General features: G+C 40.7%; 1 protein-coding gene across 3 annotated transcripts in view; it reads right to left on the reverse strand.

The window, feature by feature from the left end:
* Positions 1-27,331, reverse strand: part of THEMIS (thymocyte selection associated) — an 87,680-nt gene that overhangs the window by 55,240 nt on the left and 5,109 nt on the right. For all 3 annotated transcript variants that reach the window (XM_026104982.2, XM_026104983.2, XM_026104985.2), the window contains exons 2-4: positions 16,612-16,770; positions 8,268-8,726; positions 4,568-5,613 (exon numbers count right to left, since the gene is read on the reverse strand). In XM_026104982.2, the coding sequence (XP_025960767.2) occupies positions 4,568-5,613; positions 8,268-8,726; positions 16,612-16,770 (1,664 nt within the window). The remainder of the gene's footprint in view (positions 1-4,567; positions 5,614-8,267; positions 8,727-16,611; positions 16,771-27,331) is intronic.

A 27,331-nucleotide genomic window follows, 5' to 3' on the forward strand; every position in this document is an offset into this window, starting at 1 on the left:
ATCTTCATTAAACCAGCTATAGAAAGACCCCAAATCCATGAAAAATGCTCTGGAAGCAGAAAAGAAATAGTTAGGAGGAAGGAGAGGAGGCACTGCAGGAAAACTCATTTGCTGAAAAATGCGGCTTATGTCTTATCAATTTAATTCCAGATAAGTCTTCATTTTGCTGTGAAGACAGATGTGATAAATATGTTAATGGCAGATTTCGGTAGTTCAGTTTGTAGAACTGCAAAGCCAGATGGAAGCGATAATTTTTCTTTCATTTTAATTTTGAAATAAAAAGCAAGAAAGCAAGAAAGTTCCTGATATCGTAACACTGTAATGACTTTTTGAAGGATAATGGACCTTAGCAGTGAATGATGATTAACTATCATGCCCTGATACTTACCATTTTATTAAATTCCAGTTTCACCTGCTGGAATTCTCTTAGCCTGCTTGCTAGAACTGAGCAGATTACTGTCTGTGACTGACCTTACCAGTTCCACATTCATAAAGGCATTTAAAGGCAAAACTAACTTGAACCTTGTGAGTACTCTACTGATACTAATGCTCCTCAGGCTAGATGCATGTCTAAGCAGACTGCTGAAAATAGCTCGATGGAGCTAACCTCTCTTACTCTTCTCAGGAGGCAAATACTCCCTCTTTTAATTCTCACAAGCAGCGCACTTAGTGCCCTTAGAGTATTGGGACTACCAGGACTAGGTTGTGGCTTTCCATGTGTTGATTACAATCCCCTCACTTCACATGCATTTAGTAATATTTGCTGAGGGGGGCTTTTTTATTGGTTTCAGTTTAGAAAAAAAAACATGAAAGGACAGGTATTAACAGCTTCGTAAATCTGTAGGATATTTACTGCTTGAAACTTGAACTGTGTTAGCTATAATTTATTACAATCTGTAGATCACATAGTACTGTATCAGCTTCTCAGCTGAAAGCATAATTCTGATAAGCAAAACAGAAGCTTAAAACTTACTGTGCTTTGAATCCTTTCAAAGGGAGGAAAGACACATTAACTGTAGGTAGCTGATAAAAAGCATAAGGAAATTTTTGAAAATGAATTTCAAGCCTCTTCTGCCTGGGGTCTCACTGAAACATTACTGTGGAGTTACCGCACGAAAACTTTGTTTGTTACATTCACCACAGTGGTCCTAACTTTGAAAAGCGCCTACAACAATTTTAATTTCAAGAAGGTGATGTCCTGACTGGTTCTCCCTATGCAAACTTCTCTCCAGGAACTCCTTGGCAAGTGTGAGATGCTCCGTTCTGAAATCAGTGGCATTAACTACTAGTGGTTTATTAGATCATTCCCATTTTCTAGCCAACTTCGCAAATCAGGCATGGCTTAAACTATTTAATCCAATGTGGCAGTTAGAACCCTTTAAGGACTTTATTCCAGTGACTCAAGCATGGGAAATGTGCGTGCCTGGTGAATGACTGCTACTGCCCTAAGCTTTACCATTAGACAAAGCATGCAGTCGTTGTTTTGTCACCTGTGGTCTTGGGGGAAAAGGCATGTAGGGTTTGTGGGCTGAGGTGTTGTTCTTTATTAGGCAAAGTTTGATCTTTCTATCAGATTAATTTGATGGTTTGATATATGCTATTTCATTTACTTGATTTAGTTTGTAGTATGTTTTTGTGTTTGTTTTTTTCCCTCCTTATTCAATTAACAGCTAATACAAAACTGCAGACCTATGTGGTTTGGGTGTTTCTTATCCAGACTAAATGGTCAGATGAGAGGCAAAGGGAAAGTCCACACTGCACTGTGGAGGGGAGGGAAAAGAGATCCCCAGGCTCTCCAGAGTTGAAAGCTGTGTAAGCGGAAGCTGAGCCAATTTAATTATCCCTGTAAAGAGGTTGAGCAGAGTTCTTTGTTAATGCAGCTATATTGAGTTGGAAAATTTATCTGATGTCTCTGGACTTTGCTGTGCCAAACTGCGCACATATGCCCATCGCTGCAGTATTCCACCTTGCATGGATGCAGAAGCAGCTCTTACACTCATCTCCGGTTCACAGAAACTTCCTGTCCATACTGGCTGCTAATTTTATCCAATTCAGTGACTAACATGGCCAAAAGTACACAGTGAAACATACACTATGTAGTCCCATTCCTGGCATTAGTGTTCTCCTTATCAAGGTCAGGAGAGGTTGGGAAACAGCAGGCAAAGACAGCTGGAGCCACTCTCCCAGCATGAGCTTGCTGGAAGAGATAAGAGGCAATCAAAGCACAAGCACTTGCTAACAGTGACCCACCTTGGCAGAGCATCCTTGGGTATTGACATAAAACAGTCAGATTTTAGTCCTCTGTGGACTAATACAGCAAAAGTATAACTCCAGAGTACCAAGCCAAGCAGAGTTTCCCAACCAGTGGACAAAAAAAGAGAAAAACACTGCCCAAATATGCAAGCATTGTGCATGTGCTGACTATTTTGCATGGATATTCACCTTGAAAAACAAAACTAAAGAGCGCAGCCTGATCCTTATTTAAAAGTTACCCATTCACCACCCTCCCACAAGCAACCAGAGCTCTCTAAATGCCAGAGAGGATGCTGCCTGCAGAAGAAGCATGCAGTCCTAAAGCTTATTCCAGGCTGCCACCTTATCAGGCTTAAGTTTGACTCACTAAGACTCTTGTCTGTTTTTCATGCAAATATGTCTAGGTATAGTCATAAAATATGCAAAGTGGGCCATTTATCAGTTTGACACAATCTCCAACTTTCTAGACCCTCAGACATCCCTGAGAAGAAAATGCAGCTTCCTCTGCTGCCATCGCTGACTGAAAGGCCAGAGCAGAGCCTATCAGCTAAGATCCAGATCCTCTCAGAGGATTTGCTGTGCTCAGGACAGAAGAGATAATGCATTCTGTGCAACTTTAAACCTATTACATGAAACCTCAGGGTGTTTAATTTTATGAATAAAGGATTTCTACTTGTTTCACCTTTCCAAGGAAGGAGATTTACAAATCTGCATAAGTCTAAGCATTCTGACTGTGATTTATTATTTATTTATAACAAGCATGTGACAAAAAGATGTCCTCTGGAACAGTCTGCTTAAATGTGTTTTTCTGTCTGGACAGCTGCAGTCTAAGGTCACTCTCACTCATGAATGTGCAAGGCAACTTGAGCTCATCCCTCTCTTATGCTAATTGCTCTCTCCCTACTTCAAGAAAATATTCTCTCCTGCACAAGCCTAGCCTGCACAAGTCAGCATGTTCTTGCTGGTGTCTACACACAGTCATCAGTTTCAGCAAGCAGTCCAGGTTCTTCTGACCAAAGGCACAGTTATACCAGAAACACAACATTCAGGGCATTCTTCCTCAGTTCTGTACCTTGAGCCACCACCAGGCTGAAGGCTTCTTGTTAGCTCCAGGGCCCAGTTTCTTGTTTATTCGCACTAACCTAACCGAATGGTTTGTTTAAGCTGCTACAACATTCACTGTACAAACAAGCAGAAAAGAAGTTTTCATAGTATAAGCACAGATGGAAGAAAATGGCATAGCTTTTTGCTGTATTACCCTTATCTGAGGGACCCACCTCACCCATTCACTTCTATGATCTGTCGTAACCATCTGCTAGGACCTATGCAGAGTGTGGACCCATGCAGGGTCCTGGAATTGGCACTAAGGCAACAAACACATTCAGCAGGTACAGAGAGGTACTCACAACGGCCTCCCTTCCAGTGTCGTTGCAATGGGTCCTTTATTTGACAGCAACACAGAAAATAACATTTCCCAGAACCCTCAAATATAATTCCATGAATTACATTGCATTTAAAGTGCAGCACAACCACTCTGGAGTCTCATTCTGAGGCCTCAGCAGCCTATCTCCTGAAAAAGTTTCCAACATTTCCCTTTTTTTCCCCTGCAGAGGAATTTGCCTTTGCACGTGGAAGAGAGAAACTGTCACGTAAGCTATGTACTTGCTGGATGGTCTCTCTTGTTGAAGTCCAGAGGCACCTTGGTTTAATGGTTCTTTCAATTTAAGTAAGAAAATTAATGAACAAATGCATTGGCTTAGGTTAACTGCTACTAAGAAAACTGTCCTAGGAGGGACACCTTTTTCTGATCATCAAATGCTTTTGTAAAACAGCTGCCCTTTTTACTCAAAATCTATTTGCCACTTGGGTATGTAAACAAACATGCAGCCAAAAATATCTATACAACCTGACTTTCTGTGAATAGAATTCTGCTATTTCCAGGTGAGCAAAATTCCCTTTATATATATCATGAAAATGGATGGTTCCCCTTAATAACCATTTAAACACAGCCACTTCAAGCATCTCCCTTCACTTTTGCATAGGTGCAATAAAGGTTTATCCATCCACAATTACCAGGCCAAGCTTTCTGCTGCGAGTCGGCATGGTTCTGTTGTTTTTCATGGCTCAATTAACACACACTGGAGATTTTAGCCACTGTTGTCCGTAATGGCTAATTTGCCTGTTACAGGGAACTGAGAGCCATCTGTGTAAGGTGCCATAAGGATACACAAGTGAAACAGAGACTATAAACTGACAGAAAGTGACCTGTGATTGTAATAGATTTGAAGACAAAGGAAAAGATGCGATACCTTACCTTTGGAGCCTGTAGTACATCAGATGCCATTTGTGTAGGTACTGCAAAAAGGGTGTTTGGTGAGAGCATTGTTGGCTTCTTGGGAGGCCTGGGTGGTGGATACAGGGTTTGGTTTTCATATCTTCGCACCATATAGTACTGCTCTTCGCTGATCTCTTCCACTGTAGTCTTAGTCGCAGGGGGTACAACTGTTTGGACATTTTTGCTGAGCAAATGGACTGACATGTTTAAGCGATATACAGGAATCTCCCAGCTGTCCACTGGACTGCTGACACTACTAATCAGCAAATAAGAGTCTGTGATTTCTTCCTCAAGCTGCAGACCAGGCACAGCAGCCAAGACATCGTCCCTGATGGAAAGATCCCTCACGGATACTTTGACGTTAAAAGGCAAACGGAATTCCTTGCAAATCTCTGAAAGCTGGTACCGTTTCTTATCATGAATCACTTCCACAAAGCCACCTTCCATATACATAGGGAGGAGCACTTTCTTATAGGTATCACTTAGTATTTGTTCACAAGCTAAAACATCTACAACTTTCTTTCTTCCCTCATACAGAACTTCACTAGTCTGGCATTGCTGAACTAGAAACTGATCTCCAACTGAAACAGAAAAAAGCTCTCTATGGGGAGAATCAAAGGCTTTAGTTGCTACAACATGAAGTTGCTCCTTTTCACTTCTAGCTATCTCTAAGTCATAGGCAGTTGGAAACTCCCGAGGTCTTCTCTTGAACTTCCCTTTGTAGCTCATAGGGATTAAAAAATGTCTTTTCGGGAAATCACTTCTGATCTCAGAGGCGAGGACTCTTTTTGCCTGGTACTTTTTGTAGATGACAATCTCTTTCCCTGTACACAATAAATTATAAGGCTTCTGGCTTCCTTGGGGCCCTTCCATTATCTCAGCAACCATAGGAAATTCCTTGCTTGTTCTCTCAAATACATCTTCCAAAGACAGTGGTTGAAGAAAAGAGCTAATATCATAACAGTCTGTTATATCCTTGACTTCAACATCCAGATCTGAGAGGATATGAACTATATCCTTTCGAACTACAAAGAAAAAGAAGTACATTTTTGTTTTCAATCTAACACTGAAATAAAACATATGTGCCCTGTAGGCCAAATTTGTAAAGGACCTTTTCTGAGGCGTTGTGCAACTCTTTGTGTGCCTGCATTGTTGACAATGCCAGTCAAAGCGTGCCTATTTTAATTTGAGATATACAGTTATCTGACATGCAGGACACCTCATGGAGGAAGAGAGAAACAAGATGATATGAGAAAAAGGTATACAAATGAACAAAAGGTTAAGAAAAAGGAAGAGGAAAATCTAGTTCACCGTCTTTCTCCCAGCACCTCCAAGTTTAATCAGCTATTCGTCTTATCAAACTCTTTTTATTGAGTATGAGATCTAATTCTATTTTTTTATTTCATAGTAACTTATGGTTTCTCCTAAGAAATGGGCAGCATCTGGAACTCATTAGCACAAGATATTGCTATGGCCAATCTGGTAGGAAAAAAATATATTGCTATTTATAAGAATATGAAAAACATCTATAATTATGGCAAAATAGTATCATTTTTTCAGAAAGGAAAAACCTTTGTATAACACAGTATAAGTTTATCGTGAATGAATAAAGACATTTTTCCTACAATGATCCTCTGTCGAACCCTTGCATCTTTTTCTGAGGTATCTGAGATTTTTCTGAGGCAGAGAATCAAGCCACTGCATTTAATGATCTGACGGGAAACAACAACTCCTTTATCACAACTGAACTTGCAAAATTTTGGATGCGAAACTTCCAAGCACAAAACTGACTGTATAATTAAAGCTTGTTTAAGAGTTTGGCTCCAGATCAGTGACACCACAGATCACTTACCAGGACAATAAAATTTAACAATCAAATATTATTTAATGATCCTCTCCATTAAGACTTATTTTGCTTAGATCTGCACACAGTGTATAGTATATCCTGGATTCACACTTCCTTGTAGTAGGATATACCAACATTTTATTCTTCAACTTAAAATTTATTCTTTTATTCTTTAAAATTCTTAAATCACTATAAGACATTTTGTATGATAGAATGTTATGTCAATGATTCAGGATCTGTTTATTCCCTCTCTGCTTTTGTCATATTAACCTCTTCAGGTGAAAAATAGCCTAAGCACCGCAAGGGAATGTCCCTGAAGGAGAAATGATTACTGAAAATGAAATTTTTATGTGAGCTGTTGAGGGAATTCCAGATACATAATTTTGTTCATTATTAAGAATGGGAAGTATAAAGGATTCCTGCCCACAGCCTGTTGAAAATGTAATCAGGTATCCTTCTTAGCAGACATGAGTGCATACCTAACATCTCTGAATCTTCTGAAAAAATTTTAGAAACATTAAATTAATTTTATTAATCCTGCACCTATAACTAAGGGGGCATAGGAATACACCTAAGTGGATCCACTTGCAGGACTGGGAAAGCTAAGTATTTTAATCCATGAAGTTGTACATTCCAAACTTGCACATTAAATCTGATAGCAAACACAGTGCAATATCTCATGAAAAGCATTTAGCAACCATAGTATATTGTGCTAACAGTCACTGCCTAAGTTCCTATAGTGCAAACCTTAACAGTATGAGTGCACCAAAAAGTAGAAGAGTAACAAGTTTCCATCTGCTGCCTGGGCTGCCCTCAGCCTCAGAAGCAAGGTCAAACTTTTTAGCTTAAGCTCTTTCTTTATGCTCAGTGGAGAGAGGGTAGGCTGTGCATGCACACCTGGCTCATTACTGCTGCTCAGCTCTTCAAGCTACCATAACTCAGGAGCATTTCACTGTGTGTTCGTACCCTTGCACACCTTCTAATTATATTCCCATGACTAATTTCAGTAACAAGTTAAAAGGCAGCACTTCTGGCCTTTTTAGTAGAAAAAACAGAACAGTATTGACTTGTCATGGCCAAAACAGTATTTCTTCTTCTTCTTCTTCTTCTTCTTCTTCTTCTTCTTCTTCTTCTTCTTCTTCTTCTTCTTCTTCTTCTTCTTCTTCTTCTTTTTAATAAAAATGCATACACAAATTACAGCTCTTAAGGATATTGCTTTTCTAATTCCTTCCCATTTCCTCAAAACCAGAGGTTTCAGAAATTGTCCACGAGTCTTTCTGTTTACGTTATTTTGACAGTTCTTTCTGCAATTGAGTAAAATAATATTGTTCTGCTTTCTGCAGCACTCTGAATCTGAAAAATGAAATGCAGTTCATAAACAGTAGTTGAGTGTGTTACAACATATATATCTATATCTATTCTCTAATTGCTAGCCAGAGCCATAAATGACCAAATGGCTTCTCCATGGCCAAAGTAACTGAAATTCAAAGTAAGAGAATCTGAGAATTGAACTGAATTCCTAAGCCTGCTTTTTCACTTGACGATGTATTTTCCTTTCAAAGATGATTTAACTGTAGTGATATTAGTATCAATAAAATGGCAACAGAAAGAAAGGCAAAGAAACTATCTGAATTAAGGGATGGTAGAAGGAACAAAAATGGTAATATTATTTTTATGTTTTGCAATCTTGAAACTAGCAGCAGTGGTAAATATGCTTCAGAAATTCTTGGCCAAAATGATTCCTGCTTGTAATTGAATTCTGAGCAACTTGTGTGTGTTTAAGAGCATTCTGCCACATAATGAGGAACAGATCATGAACTTGTTCTTACTTACATTTCATTACTGCCTGTACTTCATAGACAGGTGTGAGAGTTAAGCAGCCATCAAAATTCTCAGGAAGTGGATTAGAGGCCTCCCACATGTGTAAAGTATTGGAAAGTTTCACAATCCGGTTTCTGCTCTTAGGGATTTTCCATTCTGCAATCTCTTTCAGGGTGTATATCTGGTCATCTTCACACTCGTAGAATTTTCCTTCTTGCGAAAGGGGAAAAGTAAAGGAATGAGACCGGTTATTTCTGACCACGCCACAGTTCACAGCCATCGTTCCATTGACCTCTTCCACAGAGTTGAAGGTGATCTGCTCACCATGTTTGATGGTGAGGTTTGCCAATTTTATATCCTCAGGGCAGAAGAAACATGGATGGCCAAACCGTGTTGGCCCAATAGAGACTTTTCTTGTAATTTCTTCAATGCTGAGGTATGGAGTCTTATCAGCCATAACCTTATAAAGACCTAAGAACAGAGAAGTTGAGTTATAAAAAGGAAAAAAAGTACAAAGCCATGCCAAATTTTAGATTGTGAATGGCAATCAAAGCATATCAAATAATTTGTGGCTGATAATTCTGTTGCTAGAAATGTGACTCTATAAAGAAAAGATCAACTGCATGATACAAAGTATAGATGGCTGGAATTAGCCCTTTCTTCTCTGCAGCTAATAAATTTCTGGCATGTTTATGTCCATGTAAAAAGAAAAAAAAGTTAGTTTCTTTGCTACAGCAAAGAAGACAAATTATCTCAAATTCCTATCTGTTTTCTTAGGAAAACAGCCTTTAAGAATAAATGTGGACATGGTATGGGGAAGAGCAACACTAATATAATCAGTGTAATGAAAGATAAAGTTGCTGCCTAAAAATCCATTCTACCTGTACTTATACATGTGGGCCGGGGATTCCTAGACCAAATATGCTTAAAGAAACAACACGAACATGAGAAATAGCACTTATAGACAAGAATGAGCAAGGGAATTTGATTTTAGCACGACTGATAGCCCGGGCCACCAGATAGAGTAATTCACAGTCTGGACACGGTGACTGTCGAGAGACAATTAAAGCGCGGAAGTACTGCAGTGCAGAAGCTGCATCTGAGTTTCCCTAACCCCTAGGGACATTATTATTTCATGTTAATCATGCCCCTTGGAGCTGTCTCATTAGGAGTCCACACAGCAAGAAAAATGTGTACGTTTCTGTATTTGTGTGAGTGTTTCTATAGAGGAAGATGAAGTAGACAGTTTAGAGGACTAAACAGTGGGGCTTAGCTGAGCTATGTGATGAAGCTGTCTCCTTCCCAGGATGCAGCAGTGTGAATGCTGCCTCATGGAGTTATATTGCAGCTTTCTGGAACAATCACAGACTGAGGCTCACTTCCTAGTGAACATAGCTGAATGTAGAGGTTACTCCTAGGCCAAGTTTGTAAGCCACAAATTGACTAGTAGCTGCAGCTATGGTGACAAAGCCAAGCTCTTAGGGCTATACCATGCCTTTTTTTCCCTTCCTTCCCCAAAGGCCAACCAGCCAGAAACCGCAGAGCCCTGTTGCTCCACATATTTGCCTCCTATGGACCGTACAAAGGGTACAGTATCCTTGCATTCAGGGAAAGCTTCCACCATCACGGTTATGGAGGAATAATGGGATGGGCCTCGAGAAGTGTTGCGCAGCACCAGAAGAGATTCTTGTGGTAGCTCCACATCTCATGAGTCATTTATACTGTGTCTGGACAAGGGGTTAAATGAATCTACAGCATGCTTTCCCCTTCCACCCCGGTCGCTGAGTGTGGGAACCGGGGCCGAAGCGGCCGTGGCTCCCTTCTCATGGGAATCAGAACATGAGAAAAAGACAAGCTGCCCTTGGCACAAACCGTGATCTCAGCAAGGCAGGACACTGCCGGAGCACAGAGCCTGGCTCTGCATCTTTGAGCAAGCCACATGCTAGCCCACCACCAGAGAGCCATGCTTTCCTTTGGAGGAACGAGCCTGGCAGCACCCACAGTGTTGGCTGTAACGCAGCCAGCCCGCACTGCCCGGTGAGCGTAGCGCACCTCGCGCTGGTCGGGCAGGCTCAGGCCATGAAGGCACTTGGTACATTTTGTTCAGAAGGTGCTGGTTTGAACGGCTCCTCCCCTCCCACCCCCCTGCTGGAAGCTGGGAAGAAGGTCTCTTATTCCCAGCTCTAGACTTCCCCCTCACTGAGGGACTCTTTAACATATTAGGTCAGCGGTTTGCTTTGGTTAAAAATAACCTCCAAATTACTCATTTTTCTCCCAGATCAATTCCTTTACCCAGTTTCACCACCCCCACCCATCCCACACAAACTCTTATATCAACACAGCTGAGGGGCCTGCGTGGAGGGGCTTCTTAAGTAGGGGCTTCTTAAGATTATATTCCTAAAACCAAGATACATCAGACTGTTCCCTCCACCATAATAGACATTTTTTGCCACAGAATCACTGTGATCCTAGGTCCACTGTAACAGAAACTGCTACATTCACTTCATAGTTTGGCACCCTTGTTGTTAAAGGATATACCATTAAGATTCTGTGTTGAATAGCTTTTAATTGAATTTAACACCAGATTGGGCATGTTTGGTTCTAAGTATCCTATGAGACCACTAGTAACTGTGGCAACTAACAGCTCTGAGCACTTGTCAGCAGCCTAAACAGTAACAGACTATTTGATTTACTGCAGAAATAGTCACTAATTGTGCCTATGTAACTGCTTTCCACAATTCTGTGCCTTCACAGTTGTCTGCATGACAGTTAGCTTTTTCTATGTGTAATTAGTATGCTTGTGCAAATATATCCTCTACGCATATGTCCTCACCTCAGCATGACGGGAAAGCCTCCAGATTTTTTTCTAGATTGCAGCAAAGCTGCATCCATGAATGTAGCTGCACAGACACAACTGAAACACACTTTTCTTTCTCGCTAGTATGCTTAACATTTCTCACAGCTGTTTTTAACATCATTATTAACAAGCAAGTTAGCTTCCCCAATCCTAATCACTGCTGGAGCTGTCAATGCAGATCAAGACAAGCTTGGTTCATCAGCATTTACAAAATATTAGTGACAAGGCCCTAATGACAAAACAAAGTTGTGGAAAAGAAAACATCCCCTAAACAATGTTCCAATGTCATGCTCTGCAAGCACAAGATGGGTATCATCTCCTGGCAATGCTGGGAGAAAGGGAATAGGAAAATTCTTCCTTAAAAAAATGTATTCGAAGTACACATGATGTATCCCAAAGGCAAAAACTATGTTTATCCATCTGCCAGATAGGAGCACTTGTACTGCCCCTAGAAAACATCCAGAAGTATGTTAAAAAGCCTCCATAAACCACATTTAAAAACCATTTGCAGTTGAGACTATTTGGCAAGGCACAGGTATGATGAACATTCCTCTCCTCTCGGAGTTTGACACTAGACTCAGGCTCTACTAATTTCCCTGGGACAACTGAAGCTGTTTGGAAGGCAGCTATATCAGCAACAAACTGATGAGCAGTCTGTGTTGGAAAGCAGGTTTCATATGGAAATGTAGTTATCAGGTCTCATACAAAACTAGACAATTGATTATCCTCTCAGGCCCAGGCAGACTGATTTTGTCAGGGTTGGGAGCAGAAAAAAAATCTTCATCTTCCTTTCTGCTGGTTTTCTTAATTTCAGTAACAGAATGCGTGCATAGACAACTAAAGAACCATGTGGACTTGCATAGTAAGCTTCTGTATTGATGAGCCCTATGGATTAAAGGCACCTAATAGTCACCTGTTTATGCTTATGAGTATGTAAAGTTCCATATGTTTCTTTCTCTGCAGATAAGAGGTGAATATGTAAGAAGTTATTCTGGTGTGATGGGGGAAAGTCACTGTGGTTCCTAACTAACTGTTGAAATCTGCCATGGGGTTTTCCCACAAATACCCTCTTTGCTATGATGTTTTTATTTATTTTTCATGGGGAAATGCCTTTAAAAAACTGTTTGTGGAACTATTCAGAATCTCATTAAAGTCTTTATGAATCAAATTACAAAAGCAAATGTTTTCCAAACCTAACATAGTGAAGAATCCTCTGGAGTAGGAGACATATGGCAAATCTGAGATGCTAAAGTTTGGACATTTTGAGGTCAAACGAAAATATTTTTGTACTCTTTCATAAATCATAAACTGAATGACTTAAATTCACTTAGACTTTTCTAAGAGAGCTGGGTGGACATCTGAGAGGGAGAAATTGAGGGAAATAGTGAATCTGGCAAAAGGTCCAGCTGGCATATTGAGAGCTGGCATTATTGCTCACATAGATCTGCTTTCTAAATATAATACAGTCTACAACCAAGGCACACCATTCCCCAATAGTTTGGGGAAAAACACAGAGAGACAGGAACAACTATACATACATAATAATGACAGTTTTCTGCAGTCTTCTAGTGGCATTTCGCTAGGTGAAGCACCTGTCTAGCTACAATACGATAATTAGTCAGCCCCAAACCTAATTACCCCCTAACTTTCAGAAAATGCTTTAGGCGTTGATGTATACAAATATACTGATGAGGGGTTAGGAGGCTGAGAGACTGAAAAAAGTTATTTCTACTGGTATGAGGGAGAAAAAAGGCCCAAGGCACCTAGTCCTATGGCGAAGCATGTTTCTGGGACATCTTTTTACGGAATAACACATGGCTGTCATACTAGTTACAGAGTGATAAAATGCATCTCCCTGTAGTTTTACAGACTTCACATTTTCAGTCTCAATTAGAGTCCTGAAGGAAAGGACTATCCTTTTCATTCTCTCTTTTTCTTCTCTTCCCCACAGAAAAAAACAAGACAAAACCAGCAGTCAGGCTCACATAGCAGTTTTCAAGGAAAATAAAGCAGAAAGACCCTTCATCCTACCCTAGCAGTTTCTATTGTCCAAAATAAAACAGAAAAAAAGGGAAGGAGTCAGCTCCCAACTTCTTTGGAGCTGACTTGATTGCCATTCCTCTTGTCCCTCATACCGACAGCCCTCCCTCCTCCTCTTCATTAGCTCCAGCATCCTCCTCACCCCATCTTCTCCCAAAGGCTGACTCCTTGCTCTCATCCCTTTGTCTCCTGCTGCTTTTTTCTCTCCACAGATTGATGGTGTTTTTCTCCACTACCTTCCCAGTCAGTGTCAACCATGCTGATGTGAAGCTCAAGGTAAGAAATCAGGCAGATCTTCGGAGCCCTTGGTCCCTCCAGCTCCTTACCACCCCTCCTCAATTGGTAAGCAGTGTAGTAGACATCACCCTTGGCTTGGAGGCCTAGGGATTGATTTTGCTGTCACTGTTTTACAGGGGGTTCACTCTGCCAACTCCAGGCAGGTTCCTTCAGACTGACAGTGTTTTAATTCATATCAAGATGAACCTTCTAGTGTCTAATCCCAACTCTTCTGCTCCTGTGCTGCACAGCCATGGGCAGGCCTCCTGTCTTGTGGCTAGCAAAGGCTGATAGCTCAAAAGGACAGCAGTGCTCAGCTCTATGTTTGTGAGATCATGCAGGAATGAGCAGCGGCAGCTGTCATAGATCTCAGAAGATAGAGAAGCCAGCAACATGTTTGCAGAACAAGGAGCGTTAAGAAATAAAAGGAAATCATTTGTACTAGCACACAGTTCAGGTGTGTAAATTTTTCATCTCTGTTAACTCATTAGTAGTGAAAATTGTGGTTCAAAATGCTCTATTAGATGCAGTTATTGAAGTGTCTAAAATAACAGCAGAAGTTTTTTTTTTTTTTGGTCCAGTGTATGAGCACAGAAAGAATAGCCTGGCCCTCTGAAGCATGAAAAAGAGCAAATTATTAGAATGAGACTAAAATGAAATAACATAGATAGTGAACTTGCGGTTGCAGTGATTTCTCTAATGCAAAGGCCAGACTAGGGCTTTATCTAGAATCTGATTTGCTAGAGCAGAAAAAATGAATTCTGTAAATTGCAAATATGTTCAGAAAAACAAAGAGAGAGGCTTGTTTAAAGCCAATGAGCCCAGTTCTTCTCTCACAGAGATGTTATCCCCAGTGTAACCTAAATAGAATTGTTGCTTACTTATGCCAGTATGCGCATAGTGAAAGGATAAATGGGCCCATGTGATGGAAATGATAACTCACAATAAAGGAAATAATTGAAAATAACATTAAAACAAAAGGTTTCTTTACTTCAGCTTTGGCAAGAGAACGCTCTAAATACAATGTAAATACAGTGCCAGAGTTTTACACACCCAATGATATTTTTACTGAAGTCAGTCAGTGACAGAGTAAAAAAAATCAACTCCAATTCCATTCTATGTTTTGTTCTAGAGAGGGGTCAAGCCAGCAACAATCTAATAGGATGTTTCATTCAGATCATAAATGTAATAAAGTAACAGCTTTATGAAAGGAGAAAGGTCATAAAAACAGTGTGTGGGACAAGTTGACTTTGTAAAGCACAATCATTCTTTAGCTAAGAAATAAATTAGACAAATGACAAAGTTTCATCTTACTGAAAAGAACTCGAGTGGATAAGGATACAGATAGAGAGTGAGAGAGAGAGACAGCAGTGGTCCCCATTGGGCTAATAAGAAGTGATACTATAACCTTCTTTAGTGCTGCTCTTCAATACTACCTGTCATGTGAAGGATAGCAATGATGAATTTATATTTCTGGTGAAATAAGTTAATGTAGAAAAGAATACTCAGGTTTCTAGAATACTAGTTGTGAGAGTTTGTAGATATGCATGCAAACTGTAGTGCTTACACTGAATTTAAGTATGTGCTTGATAGGGCAATGAATCGCCAGGTTGTAAAACTGATCAGTTGAATGCCAACAAATCCAGAATCACCAAGCATTTGAAATGACAAGTCACCACAATTTTCTGTAGACCTTGACTCTCTCCCTTGCACAGACAACCTTACTCTGACAGTTACCGTCTTCTGAATACCTGAATACTTTTCTAGCATTATTGTTACTGTTACATACTTTCATACATGTGCACATAATTTACTGTGTTAAAAAAACATGTCTCTCTCACCATGAAATCCCATCACTTGGCATCCTCTCAGACATTCACACAGATCACCAAAGCGCCACAAGTTTAGGACCTCCATATAAGCCCCTGTAGAAGGGAAAGGCACAGGTACAGCTGCCCAGGGTTCATGACAGCTGCAGGCGGCGAACTGCAGGGGAGCCCTGCAAACTGCCTCGGGGCTGAAGGGATGATGTGCTGCCGGTGCGCCCGTTGCCTGCATTCCCGATTTGCAAGCATCCCATCACCTCTCTTGGAGCAGTCGTCCTGCCCAGGTGCTTTCCCTGAGTCCTGCTGGCCTCCTCCCTCGGCTACCCCTCTCCAGCTCCCTCACCCGGGGTCTGGGGGCCCGGGCTCCCGTCACCTCTCCCAGCATAGGAAATCCCCTACATGTGTATTTTTGGGGGGCTGTAGTCCCCCTGTGATGCAGATTCCCAGCTCTGCCCCCATTTTCAGCCCCAGCTCTTATCAAGGCTTTATCCTTCTGGCCTGTTCCTGGATCTAAGTCAGAGCTTTTCCTACCAATTTTCTAACCTCATTTGCTTCCCCTGTTTCCCCACACACACTCCAGTGCTTCCCCCTCTGCATTTCAATCACTTTCCTTTTTAACACAGCCTGGGCCCTAGCAGTAGAGGAAATGAGATGAAAGTAGAATTAAAAAATAGAAAAACATGACATGCATGAGTTGCCTAAAATGCAGTTTTTGTCCCGTTCTCCCCAACAAGGCCACTTGAACAGAGCAAGACATGTCTTAAATATCAAGTCAGTACCAGAGGCTAGATTTCAGGTCTATGCACTTGAGACTTCTCTACAGAATAACCTACATGCTTTTTAGCAGAAAAAAACATTCATTTTCTCCTAATCTTGCTCCCAGGCATGGACCATCCACTTTAGCCATTTGAATTAAAATAAATAATTAAAATAAAGTATAACAAAGTACTTTAAATATTTTACATTCAGAACAATAAAGTAATAATATAGTAATAGTAAATAAATTATAGTCAGAGCACACAACAAGGAAATCTTCAGCTCAATGTTTGTCCCAGTCTCAAGTAACTGAAAAGACGGTATCATAATCACTCTTAGAGTTGAGTGACCTGAAGTGTAGAAAGCATTTCTACTTAAAATTTTAACAATAATAATTTCTATCCAGGTATGAAAGAGAACTGTAAAAGTTGAAATTTAAAAATGAGTTGATCGTCTTGTGCCATCCAGTAAAATTGTATCCTTGACAGCTGAGCTGTAACCTCAGACAAATATCAGTCAAGACAGCAAATCAATAAAATGAACAAAAGTGGTTACTCAGGGTTATAATTCCTCAAAAACATGTATTCATGAAATACTATACCAGGAAAATTCAGTGGTAATTCCACTTTGGCTGAAAACTGGCTCTCTTCGTTATTCTCACAGATACTTGCTATGAGCTTCTTAATTTTGAACCCAATAACTTTAATCACTTCTCCTGTTGACAGGCAGCATTCATTTCCAAACATTTCATAGATGGAGCCTGAAAAGAAACACAAGAGGAAAGAAAAACGATATTCAGCTTTTCCCCCCCCACACTTTTATCAAAAATCTTTATCTCTTTGAATGAAAGCAAAAATACCTTTAAAAAGCTATATGAAATATACTTATTCTGCAGTAAGTAACCTAATTTTCATTTTCTTCCTTAGCGTCACAAGCAAATCCGTCTCGTGACTTCAGTGATCTCCGGATCAGCCCTGTGTGTACATTGTCCTTGGACGCATGCCTCCATGCTGGCATAAAGAGCTCTGATGGCCCAGCATTTCAAAGTTATTACTTTGAAGCAGAACGACTCAGAGCATGGGACCACCTGCGTCGCCAAGAGCAGCCTCAGGAAAGCACCAGGCAAAGGAACTGAGGCAGGAAAGGTCCCTATGCACAACACAAGGCATATAGCATACCCTATAGAAAACAACAGTTTGCAACAAAAGACAAAAAACACAGACCCTACAAGATGCCCTGAGAGGGCAGAAGATGTCAAAGTGCAATCAAGATTTGAAATTTGTACAGTAACAGGAAATCTCAAGTATGTACAAGAAATGTGAAAGTTGATAAGGTCTCAGCGGTTATCCTAGGAAGTGGCCCTTGCCCCATGTTGTGTCAGAAGAAATCTCTCCTAGAAACTGCTAGTTCTGCCCTGGCAGAAAAGGCACCTCTGTTGTCTGTGATATTCAGAAGTTTAATTTTTGAGTGTATGAACAAGACAACCCAACCAAGCATTTCAGAGATTTCTCAGCAAAACCTGGGATGCCAGCTCGCCCTACCAAATACCCTCCCTTTTCTGGTCTAGCTGTGGCCAACCTCTGCTGTTTCAAAGGAGGAAGGAAAAGAAAATAAATGAAAATAAAATGAAACCAAAACAAAAGCCAAGTTATGCAGAAGAAGGAAAATTTTCCCTGGCCTCTGCAGGAGATTAGCAGAAGCTTTGAGGCATGGGATTAATTAATTATATATAAAGGCAGTGCAGCAAACACATGGGAATTAAGTCTTCTTTCAATTTCATTTGTAGATAGCACTAAATTGAACACAGAAAGCCTCTCATCCCAAATGTTAACTTTAATGCCAGCATCAGTTCTTCTGATTCTGTGCAGTTCCTTCTATAAGCTTATTAATCTCTTTCTGAAATGATTTGAAAGTACTCTTTTTGGAATCTCAGTGCAGAACCTCATTTCCTTCATGGCGAGAAACCTTATTCTCATTCCCACTGCTAATTTTGTGCTGTGTATATTTGTCCACTCTGCTACTAACGTTGGTCATCTGCTTGAATACATTTCTCTTTTCTCATTTTCATTTTTCCCTCCCCAAAACTATTTATAGGTTAATTTTGTCCCTTCTCTACTTGCATTTTTGACAAAAACCTACAAGAAACAAATTCTCTTCATCTCCTCTGAGAAGATAGCTTTTCCTTCCACAATCCTTCTAGTAGCCTTTTCTTACATCTCCTTCAAAGTCTTTTTTCCCCCCCCCCCCCCCTTCCTTTTAACCTGGGTAAACCAGAATGGTCTCAAACAATGAGAGATATTTAAAACCTGACTTCTGGCTATCCTGTAACTTTCAATAATTGAGACAGTCTGTACTCAGCTATTGCCATTGCCTGCAAACTAATTGCCCACAGAAAGTATCAATCATCTCTACTGCAAGGCTTTCCTTGTTAGGTGGAAAGAAAAGTTGTTTCCCTCCCCCTCCCCCAAGTGTCATATCAGAAATGCAGCTATTAGTCCAGTGATTTTCCCAACGTTGACTCAAAGTCAAGTCAATTCCAGTCACAACCATATCCTGGGCTAATAAGAAGCTCTTACTAAGTTTGGGATATAATTATCAACTCTACTGCAGCACTTACAAGAGACAAACACTTCTCTGCCACCACCTTCACCTCACTGGAAGTCACTGGGACACAGAAAAAGTCACTCTGACATTAGCCTAAACTCAAAGCCTCGGTGGAGCACCACACAGGCAATAGGTTTGTGTCAAGACAGGAAGATGAATAACATTGAGTAACTGATTAAGTTTATTTTGTTGTGAAATAATGACCAAGCAGACTTTTCTGTTGCCTGTGGATTTCTCTTGCAATTGAGATGGGCACCAGGAAATCCCCAGATGTTCCCCTGAGGAAGACAGGTACCAATGTAGTTTTCACCCCTGTGCAGGGGGAGTCCAGACAAAAAGCCACATGGCAGATGCTTTTGGCGAGCTGGAGGTGGCAACATTGCTGGGTTTCTCTGTTGTGCCTTCTAACAGGATCAAGGGAACTAGTGTATTTAGACTCCAAACTCCCCCAGCTGGCTACTGACTTTCTGTTGCACACCAGCATGATGCTTAGCACAGAGACGTTCTCGATTATAGTGCCCACCTATATTAACCACAGTCAGGTGAAAGACCATGCTGTTTATGCAGCCTTTCAGCTAATCTGGTACTAAACAGAAAACCAGGAGAGCTACTAACCTTTAACTATAAAAGAACAATTTGCTTTTCTTATTGTAAATACACTGCATCATTGTTTGCTCTCCCTTTAGCCTCTGAGCAATTCAACATGACTAACTGAGCTGTCTTCACTGGATATTGCTACAGATCCTATCAGCAGCCTGGCTGCTGCTCTAATAAACACATGAGGAATTATCGTAGCTCTCATTGCTTTAGCTGAGCTCCATAGGATATTTTATGACAGTCAGAAAAGTGTATGTACAATACTTATTTCATATTAGCGTGAGAGAGGGAGAAAGACTGAGCAGCCGTGAAGAGGATAATATTCCTTATGTGCTGAAGTACCTCACTGCTTACGTCAGATACTGTACAGAGATCACAGGCAACCATGGTATTATTAGATAGAGGGAATCCCAGAGGACCCAGCATGATAGACTCTGCATTATAGAAACATGGAAAGATGAGCAAAGAATTCCAATGTTCTTGTCCCCCCTGAATGAATAATTGCAAAAATGTAGCCAAAATGGTAGCTCATTGCTTCTTGAATCTTTTCTGTTCATTGCAGATTTACAGATGGCTTCTCCAAGTTACCTCACTTGAAAATAGACCCCTAGAAACCATTTACCATCTGAAAGTAACTACACTGACTAATTGTGGGCTCCAGGCATGTTTGCTTTCATCTTCGTTAGACAGCCTTTTGTAAGCCTTCCACTAGATCCAGTTGGGACCCGCTGTGCACCTACATGCTAGGCAGTGCTGATCCATAAAAGCACAGAGACTGGATGATGCATGCTGCTGGTGGCCTCACTGGCTTTGGGTGACTTTCAAATAAAGTAGTAGCTGGCATAGAGCAAACTAAGCAAATGCCCTGATGGGAAGAACTGAGCAGTTAAGAGGTTAAACGTCTTCAAAAAAAGTTGTATGATTGAAGATTTAACCACCACTTCAGTCTGTATCTGCAACAGAGTGGTGCCATCGAGAAACAAAAAGGAGAATCAGAGGAGGGCCCTATTTCTGATTATGGTTAGTTCTGAAGGGCTTACTACTTTTATCCAATTTGCTTTTCCTCAGACACAATAGGTTAACTGTAAACTGTACTGCAGAGAGTTTGAGAAGTCCTATACTCCACCACAAAATAGAAAGTAGCGAGCTAGAAAAAAAGTGAAAACACTGATCAATTTTTCGCAGGTTCAAGGCTGAAGAGCCCATCTGGCAATATCCATGAGAAGAGACTCTTCTGCCAAACACTGCAAAAAAGATGACTGGATGACCCAAAAATTATCCTTTGACAAAGAAATCAGAATTTGCAAAACATAAGAAATACATGAAAAAATCTAGAGAGGGGGAATGGTGGCCTGGCACTGTAGAGACGGCAGAGAATCTAAAACACTACAAGAAAAGGGTAAAACACAAGAAAAGAGAAATCCGCACTCATAAAAGAGATAAAGTACCTGGGGCAGATAAGCATATGGAGTTCAAGCTGGAGTCTACAAAAAGCATTACATGGAGCTGCAGGCTCTGTTGCAAACATCAAGGACCAAGATAATGCATTCAAAAAAAGATGGACTATAAATGCCAAACTACAAGCCACTAAAAGAATGTGCACAGAATAGACATACAGGGCTGTTGCAGCACTTCAACTCTCAGGATCTTTCATTAGAACAAAACATAACATCGTTGCAGAAAGAAAATGGATCATGCATCTAAAAGCATCAGTTCTAGGAAAAAAGTGATATTAAAATTAAGACGTAAAAAGTCACAGGCTTGAGTAAGAAAAAAATCAAGAATTATGGGAGATGAGTGTCCTGCCATCGAAGAAATAAACTGTTAGTGGGTACAGAATCCACTGGCAAAGATAATGCTTTGTACAAATATCAAGGGAAGAGACTGTGTTCTTTAATTTAAAAAGGAGAAAGAAATTAAAGCCATATTTTTGACCTCATCAAGAAAGGAAAGGGAATTAAGCAGTTAGGAAGGAGGTTTTAAGTCTTCTAGGGGGTAGGGAAGCTCTTAACAGAATAGGAGTGGAGAGTGCCCAAGTATGCCAGGATTCATGGCCAGAAGAAAGTACCTTTCACCCTAAGACACAAGCCAGAAGAGGAGCTGGTTAGACAGCCTGAATAAACACAGAGTGACTGATACACCTCACTACATTTTCCATCAATTAACAAAGTCAGACACCAACCTAAAACAACAGATCAGTAGCAATGTTCATATATATGAGCAGATAGATAGATGTATAAATGTGCATATATGCTGATAGACAGGCAGATGCCCACCCAAATTCCCATGTTCATGGGCCCCAAGGTCTCTCCTCCTTTATCAGATTCATTTGAAACAGATCAAGAGGAAGAAAAATTACAAGGGTCGGAGGTTGGGAGGAGGATGGCTAGCAGACTGAGAACATGATTGCAGATGCCTCATTTTTAATGATACCAGGTTGAAAAAAAGTCATTAAAAATGCAACTCTGCCAGCCATTCAAGAACAGATTCATTTTTGGGGAGTGCAATTGTGCATATAGTATTGATTGTAATTACACATTTGTCTGCAACTAGATTGCCTTAGCCCTGATTTTAGCCCTTGCTTGGCGGTTTGCCTGGAATAGTACAATGAAGATTACATTCAGATGAGAAAACTGTTACCTGTGTGATTTGTCATCTAGGTATTTGCAGCAAATATTTGTGCTGTTAAAAGGGAGGGAGGGAAACTACATGGTTTTCGAAGGGGACAATAAAAATTCTCCTTCCATTAAAAGCCAGGATAATTAGTCTTAAAACATTGTGAACATACCCGCTGTACAACAATGTAAACCTGAAAGATTTTACTTCAGCTGTGTGATGTGGACCCCCACATACAATATATTGAAAAATAAAATAAAAATTAAAATGGCTCTTTTAGTACATTTATTTGTTGTTGCACATAAAGTTCCAGTGTTTTTCCCATTTTAGCCACAAAGAAAGTGTAAGATATATTGAAAATGTAAATCCAGTAACCTTAAGGACTGAGTCCTTTTGATTTGAGAAAGATGTATGCAATATAATGCAAAAAACATTTTAGCAAAACTTAGAATAAAGCAGCTTATTTACAGTGATCAAACAATGGCCCTGAAGGCTGTAATTAAAGAGCTTGTTGCCTTTGAAACCACCTTTTTTGGATTGCTGCTTTATTCAATGAAAAACATATTTATATCCTTTTATAAGCTCATCTCTAGTTTGACAATCCGTATTAGCAACTGCTGTGATCACATCAAAGGAACCATAACAATTGGTTGAGTATCTTTTTCCTCCATCTTTCCTAAAATGTTAAGCAGATGCACCACCCTTGTCCCTATCATAAGCCCTTCTTTATTTGATTTATTTCTCATTATAGGTACAAGAAGAGTCTTTTCATATGAAAAACAACAATATAAATTATAAATACAATACAATGCCTGAGATGGATCACATCATTCTTCATGACATGGAATATGTGATACCACTGAGAGAAATATTTTATAATACACTTTAGAACAGCAAACAAAATTTTATAATTTTATAAATATTATAAAAAGTAATATTGCCCTTTTTCTTCCCCATAGCTCAGAGCCCTGTTTGGCGACTGCTTTAAGAGTGAACGTTTCACTGATGACAATAGGAAGCATGGCTCAAAATTAGGTGCATGACTAAATAGTAATAATACATCACTCTTACCTAACTCCCTTTCCTCACACTCCTCTAGGCAGTTTAGCAAGGAGGGGCAGGGAAAGCGATGCAATGAAGACAAAAGTCCTGGCAAGGGTCACGTAGGGGATCATTCAGCAGAGCTGGAATTCGAACGCAGACTGGCTGACTCCCAGTCTAATAGCCTGTCTACTACAGGGTGCTGCTAAGCACTTCCAGATACCCCCGATTCTTTTTTTCTCCTGACAAAGACCAACTTTTTCCCCTAACAATACCAAATGGCTTTGCAGGCCAAACACTAGGCATTGACTCCCTAGCCCCAGGAGTTTGAATCCTTGAAGGAAAAAATTCTGCCTTTCATCTCTCGGTAGCACCCACTGAATTCATTGCAGTTGGCAGGCTGAGAAGTCTTTGAAAGACAATCCAAAGAAGCAGAAACCTGGCTGCTTTGCAAGGAGATGAAAGATGCCTCGACATGTTTTGAAAGAGTAGAACTTTGTCCCAATATCCTTTTCCAAATGCTCCTTTCTCCACTATTATGTTGTCATCAGTTGCCCATATGGGTGCTGTCTTCCCAGATCAGAGGTGACTACATTTCAGTGGCTGGCGAGATGGTTCTGCTTTCATATAAAGGCATGACCCCCTGGCGTATTCAGTCAGTCAGAATTACAATAGCCTGCTTCTGCTATGACACAGGTCAATTGAAATCAGTTTTATTAAAGCTACTGCAGGCTCTCAAAGTAATATGAAGGGCATAAGGTATCTATAATTAGTGTCACTAAAAGAGATACCATTTTTTATGGGCATTATTTAGGGATTTGCCAATTGTTCAGAGTTTAATGTTCTTTATTAAGAAGATAAATCTTTTTTAAAGTTGTGGGGAGTAGAGTTTTGCTTAACTTTATCAGTAAGTAATATTATGCTCTGATTAAGCAGTAGGGAAAAGCAACCTGAATTTCTGACAGTGAGAATTTACATATCTTTTTCTTTCAGTCACACATCTCCTGAGCGCTGAAGATGATAATCTGCATCCCGGACTTCCCACACTAAAACAAGCTAACATTGGGGGGTGGAAAGGGAAGGCAGGCAAAAAGAGGCTGAAAATCATATTCACAATGGCAGGCAAAGCATGAAGCATACCTCCAGCCTCTCTCTCCAACCCCAGGCTGCAAGAGTGGCTACAAAGAGTATGAACCAGCTGTATGGCTTTTATCTGCTGCTTCCTTCCACCTCCAAAAGGTGCACCCACATAGAGCAGGTGAACCCAGCTCCTCTGTGTCCACAGGATGCTCCGGAGATGCAGGGCTAGTAGTGGTCACAGGCAGCACGCACTGCTGTAATAAATCCCCTATCCAGCGACGGAGCAACTTACTGCGGGCTGCGTGACAGGACTTCTTTCTTTAATGTGTGTCTAAGCAACAAAAATCTGCTGGTTTGGTCAGTCTGGGGCACAAATCCTCCAAGAGGGTTCGGTGCTGAATTGCCACAGAGGTAAACGCCCTCCAAGCAGCTGTTTGAAAATGGGCATCTCATCCTGACCATATCTAATTAGGCTGCAGAAGGTCTGATTTTTGCCAGAACAAAACCATCAAAAGGGTGAAGATTTAATCTTTTACCATATAAAGTCAAACTTTAAATGTCAAATGCTTTAAGCCATTTCAATCATAATGGAATTTTTTTAAAAAAATACTTCTGCAGTTTCTGATTTATTTCTTTCCTGATGGGTTTATGGCTTTTTTTTTCCTTTTTTTCTGATTCTCATCTATCCAGAGGGCTCACGCTCTGTATGTGGCAGCATAGGTTTTGTGCATGCAGCACCCACTATACTGGAAAGAGCAGGTGAAACTGCAATTCCAAATGCAACATCTTTGACCTTTTGTTGGTTTTACCCTCACAAGTTGGAATTACTGCAGTGATGAGGAGATTGCTGAAAGCTGCTTTTGAACAGCATTAGCCACTGCTGTTTTAACTGTTTGTGATTTATTTAGTCTTATTCATTTTCTTTGCAACACTAACTACTTTTACTTAAGGTATTTACTTAAGGTAAGGTTTATTCAAGGCATTTAAGTGTAAGTTTAACAGCAAATGTGTGTTTTGTCGCACTGGATTTAAGAAAGCTGCTTAAGTTAAGTTGGATCAGGCTAGAGCCTTGAGCACTTTACAGATCAAGCCCAAGTTTGGAAACATGTTTAAGCACCTTCTTCCAGCAAGATGACAGCCTCGTTTTCCCATCATCATCAGTCCAATGGAGCTAATGAGAAACTGCCAACGCCAACAGAGACTAACACCATGTTTTCTCATGCATAGATCACTAGTTATTTGTGGGGGGGGGGGGAACACACACACTACCCCCCCCCCCCCCCCCCCCCCATAATTCAGCAACATGGTCATGGACCAGCATATTATGAGATGTTTATCCTAGCATCTTTCCTCCCCTCCTATGGCTGTGTCCTTCTCTCCCCTGAGCCCACTGTCTCCAAGTTTGTGAAAGCTGTCCCGGCATTTTTAAAGGAGGCAGGTTTACGTGTGGGGGAACAGGGCTCCTCATCCCTTGAGGTCCAAGTGCAAGAATAAGCAGGGGAACGCTCTTTGCTGCAGTGAGCTGGCACGTCGAGGGCAGCTTCAGCAGCTCAAGGCGGGGGATTGATCTCTGCTTCGTGAAACAGGCCAGACAATTTGGATATTCCACCCACCCCCTATGCCATCCACAGAGAGGCCCTGAGCTGAATGTTGCTGAAAGAAAATGCCCACAAGGAGACACTCAAAACAGCTTCCTCTGAGTTCCAGCTGCAGAGGGTCAGATTTTTCTCACTGTATCTGGATGAGTCATCCCACTGAGGGCAGTGGCGTGAATAAAATGAGCAATATTTGACCCATAAAAGTTAGGTTTTCTTCTCATATTACATCCACTGAAAGGCACTTTCCTTCTTGTTCAGAATAAAACATGTTTTCAAAGCAGTCTGAACAAGCACAGGAGAGTTTCAGCAGTACGTTTTAACAGACAGAGAAAATTTACTAACATGCTCTGACTACTGACCACTGAAGAGAAGTCATACAATCTGTTACTCCTGCTGTACCTTGCGATCTTACTCTTAACTGCTGAACCAAGAGGAAGGGAAGTAACAATGTTCATGGAAAAAAAAAAGCTCTTCCACTTTCACAGACAAATCTGCCTTCTATCTGTGTAAAAATGGGTCAAATTAGCAAGTGCAAACACTGTACCACAAATTTCTACTATTTCATGTACAATTTTCCTTTTGGCTTTCACTCAGATGAGACTCCATCCAATAAATGCAGAGGTTACTTGTATTGATCTTCCACCTCTAAGATATACAACCCTAAACGTATTTATCAAAGCTGTTAAATGTTCTTATTGCTTTATCCCCTGTTTAAATTGGACTTTTTAAAGAAAAAGGCACCTTTGATAGCCATGAAGAGGTAGCTTCCTTATTTAATTCATACTTATTACAGACTACATAACCTTCTAGCTTTCACTGACTTACCAGCTTTTCACACTGATAAGGAAAGTAGAATTTGTTCCTTCTAGGTTACCTTGAAATTAGTAAAAAAAAAGAAAAAGTATACCATCCTACATGATCATTTTCTAACTACTAGTGTTGAGAGTTATTTCTTGTCTAAATTAGAACTTGAGCAGCTGAGGCTTGACATACACGGTTTCTTCTTTTATTTAGTTTGCCTAGCTGCTGTTACGAGATTAACAGGACTTTTCGTAATTGGTTCCAGGGCTCTGCTGATGGCCAGCTGAATCCATCACTGCCCTGAAAGGCTTGCAGAAGTGCACTCTGGAAAGATGCTGTTTCCCAGTAACAGAAGCAGAAAGGGTGAAATTGAAACTACAGAGACAGCAAGCAAGCATGGATTTGCAATGAGCAAAGGAAAACCAAGAGGAACCATGAGCCTAAGCATGTTCATGTGCTTTATGGCTCACCTAAGAGAGTTTTTAAATTGAACTATTCACATTCTTCAAAGAACCAGTGCATCCCCAAGTGCTTAGTTTAGCGTTGCCTCTACATACAGCTGCCAGACTACCAAACTACCACCCGGAGAGGCCATCTGTACATGGCAATGTCGAGCATCTTTAACACTAGGTCTGGAGGGATCTGGCTCAGAGGACATTAACGGTGGATGTATATGTGACCCTGCTCCTCTCCCAGCATGGAGAGAACTGGCACTTTCCAGAGCCCTTTGAAAGGGAGCACAGAGAGCAGCATTACATTTACAGCCTGCTTCTTCATTGCACTCCCAACCTGCAGAGCTGGAGGCTGCTGGCTTAAAAAGTCCTTCTGCCCATAAAAAAGCATACAGCATAAAGCTTCCTGACAAGTCTCACAGGTCAGCTGTAAAGAGGAGGCATTCTGGCACTGCGGCTTACACAACACACGTGCTGCTTTTGAACAGCTGAACTGCATTGAGGAACTACTTTGTACTGTTACAAATCCCAG

This window comes from Dromaius novaehollandiae, chromosome 3, assembly GCF_036370855.1.
Source record: "Dromaius novaehollandiae isolate bDroNov1 chromosome 3, bDroNov1.hap1, whole genome shotgun sequence".
NCBI classification, from domain to species: domain Eukaryota; kingdom Metazoa; phylum Chordata; class Aves; order Casuariiformes; family Dromaiidae; genus Dromaius; species Dromaius novaehollandiae.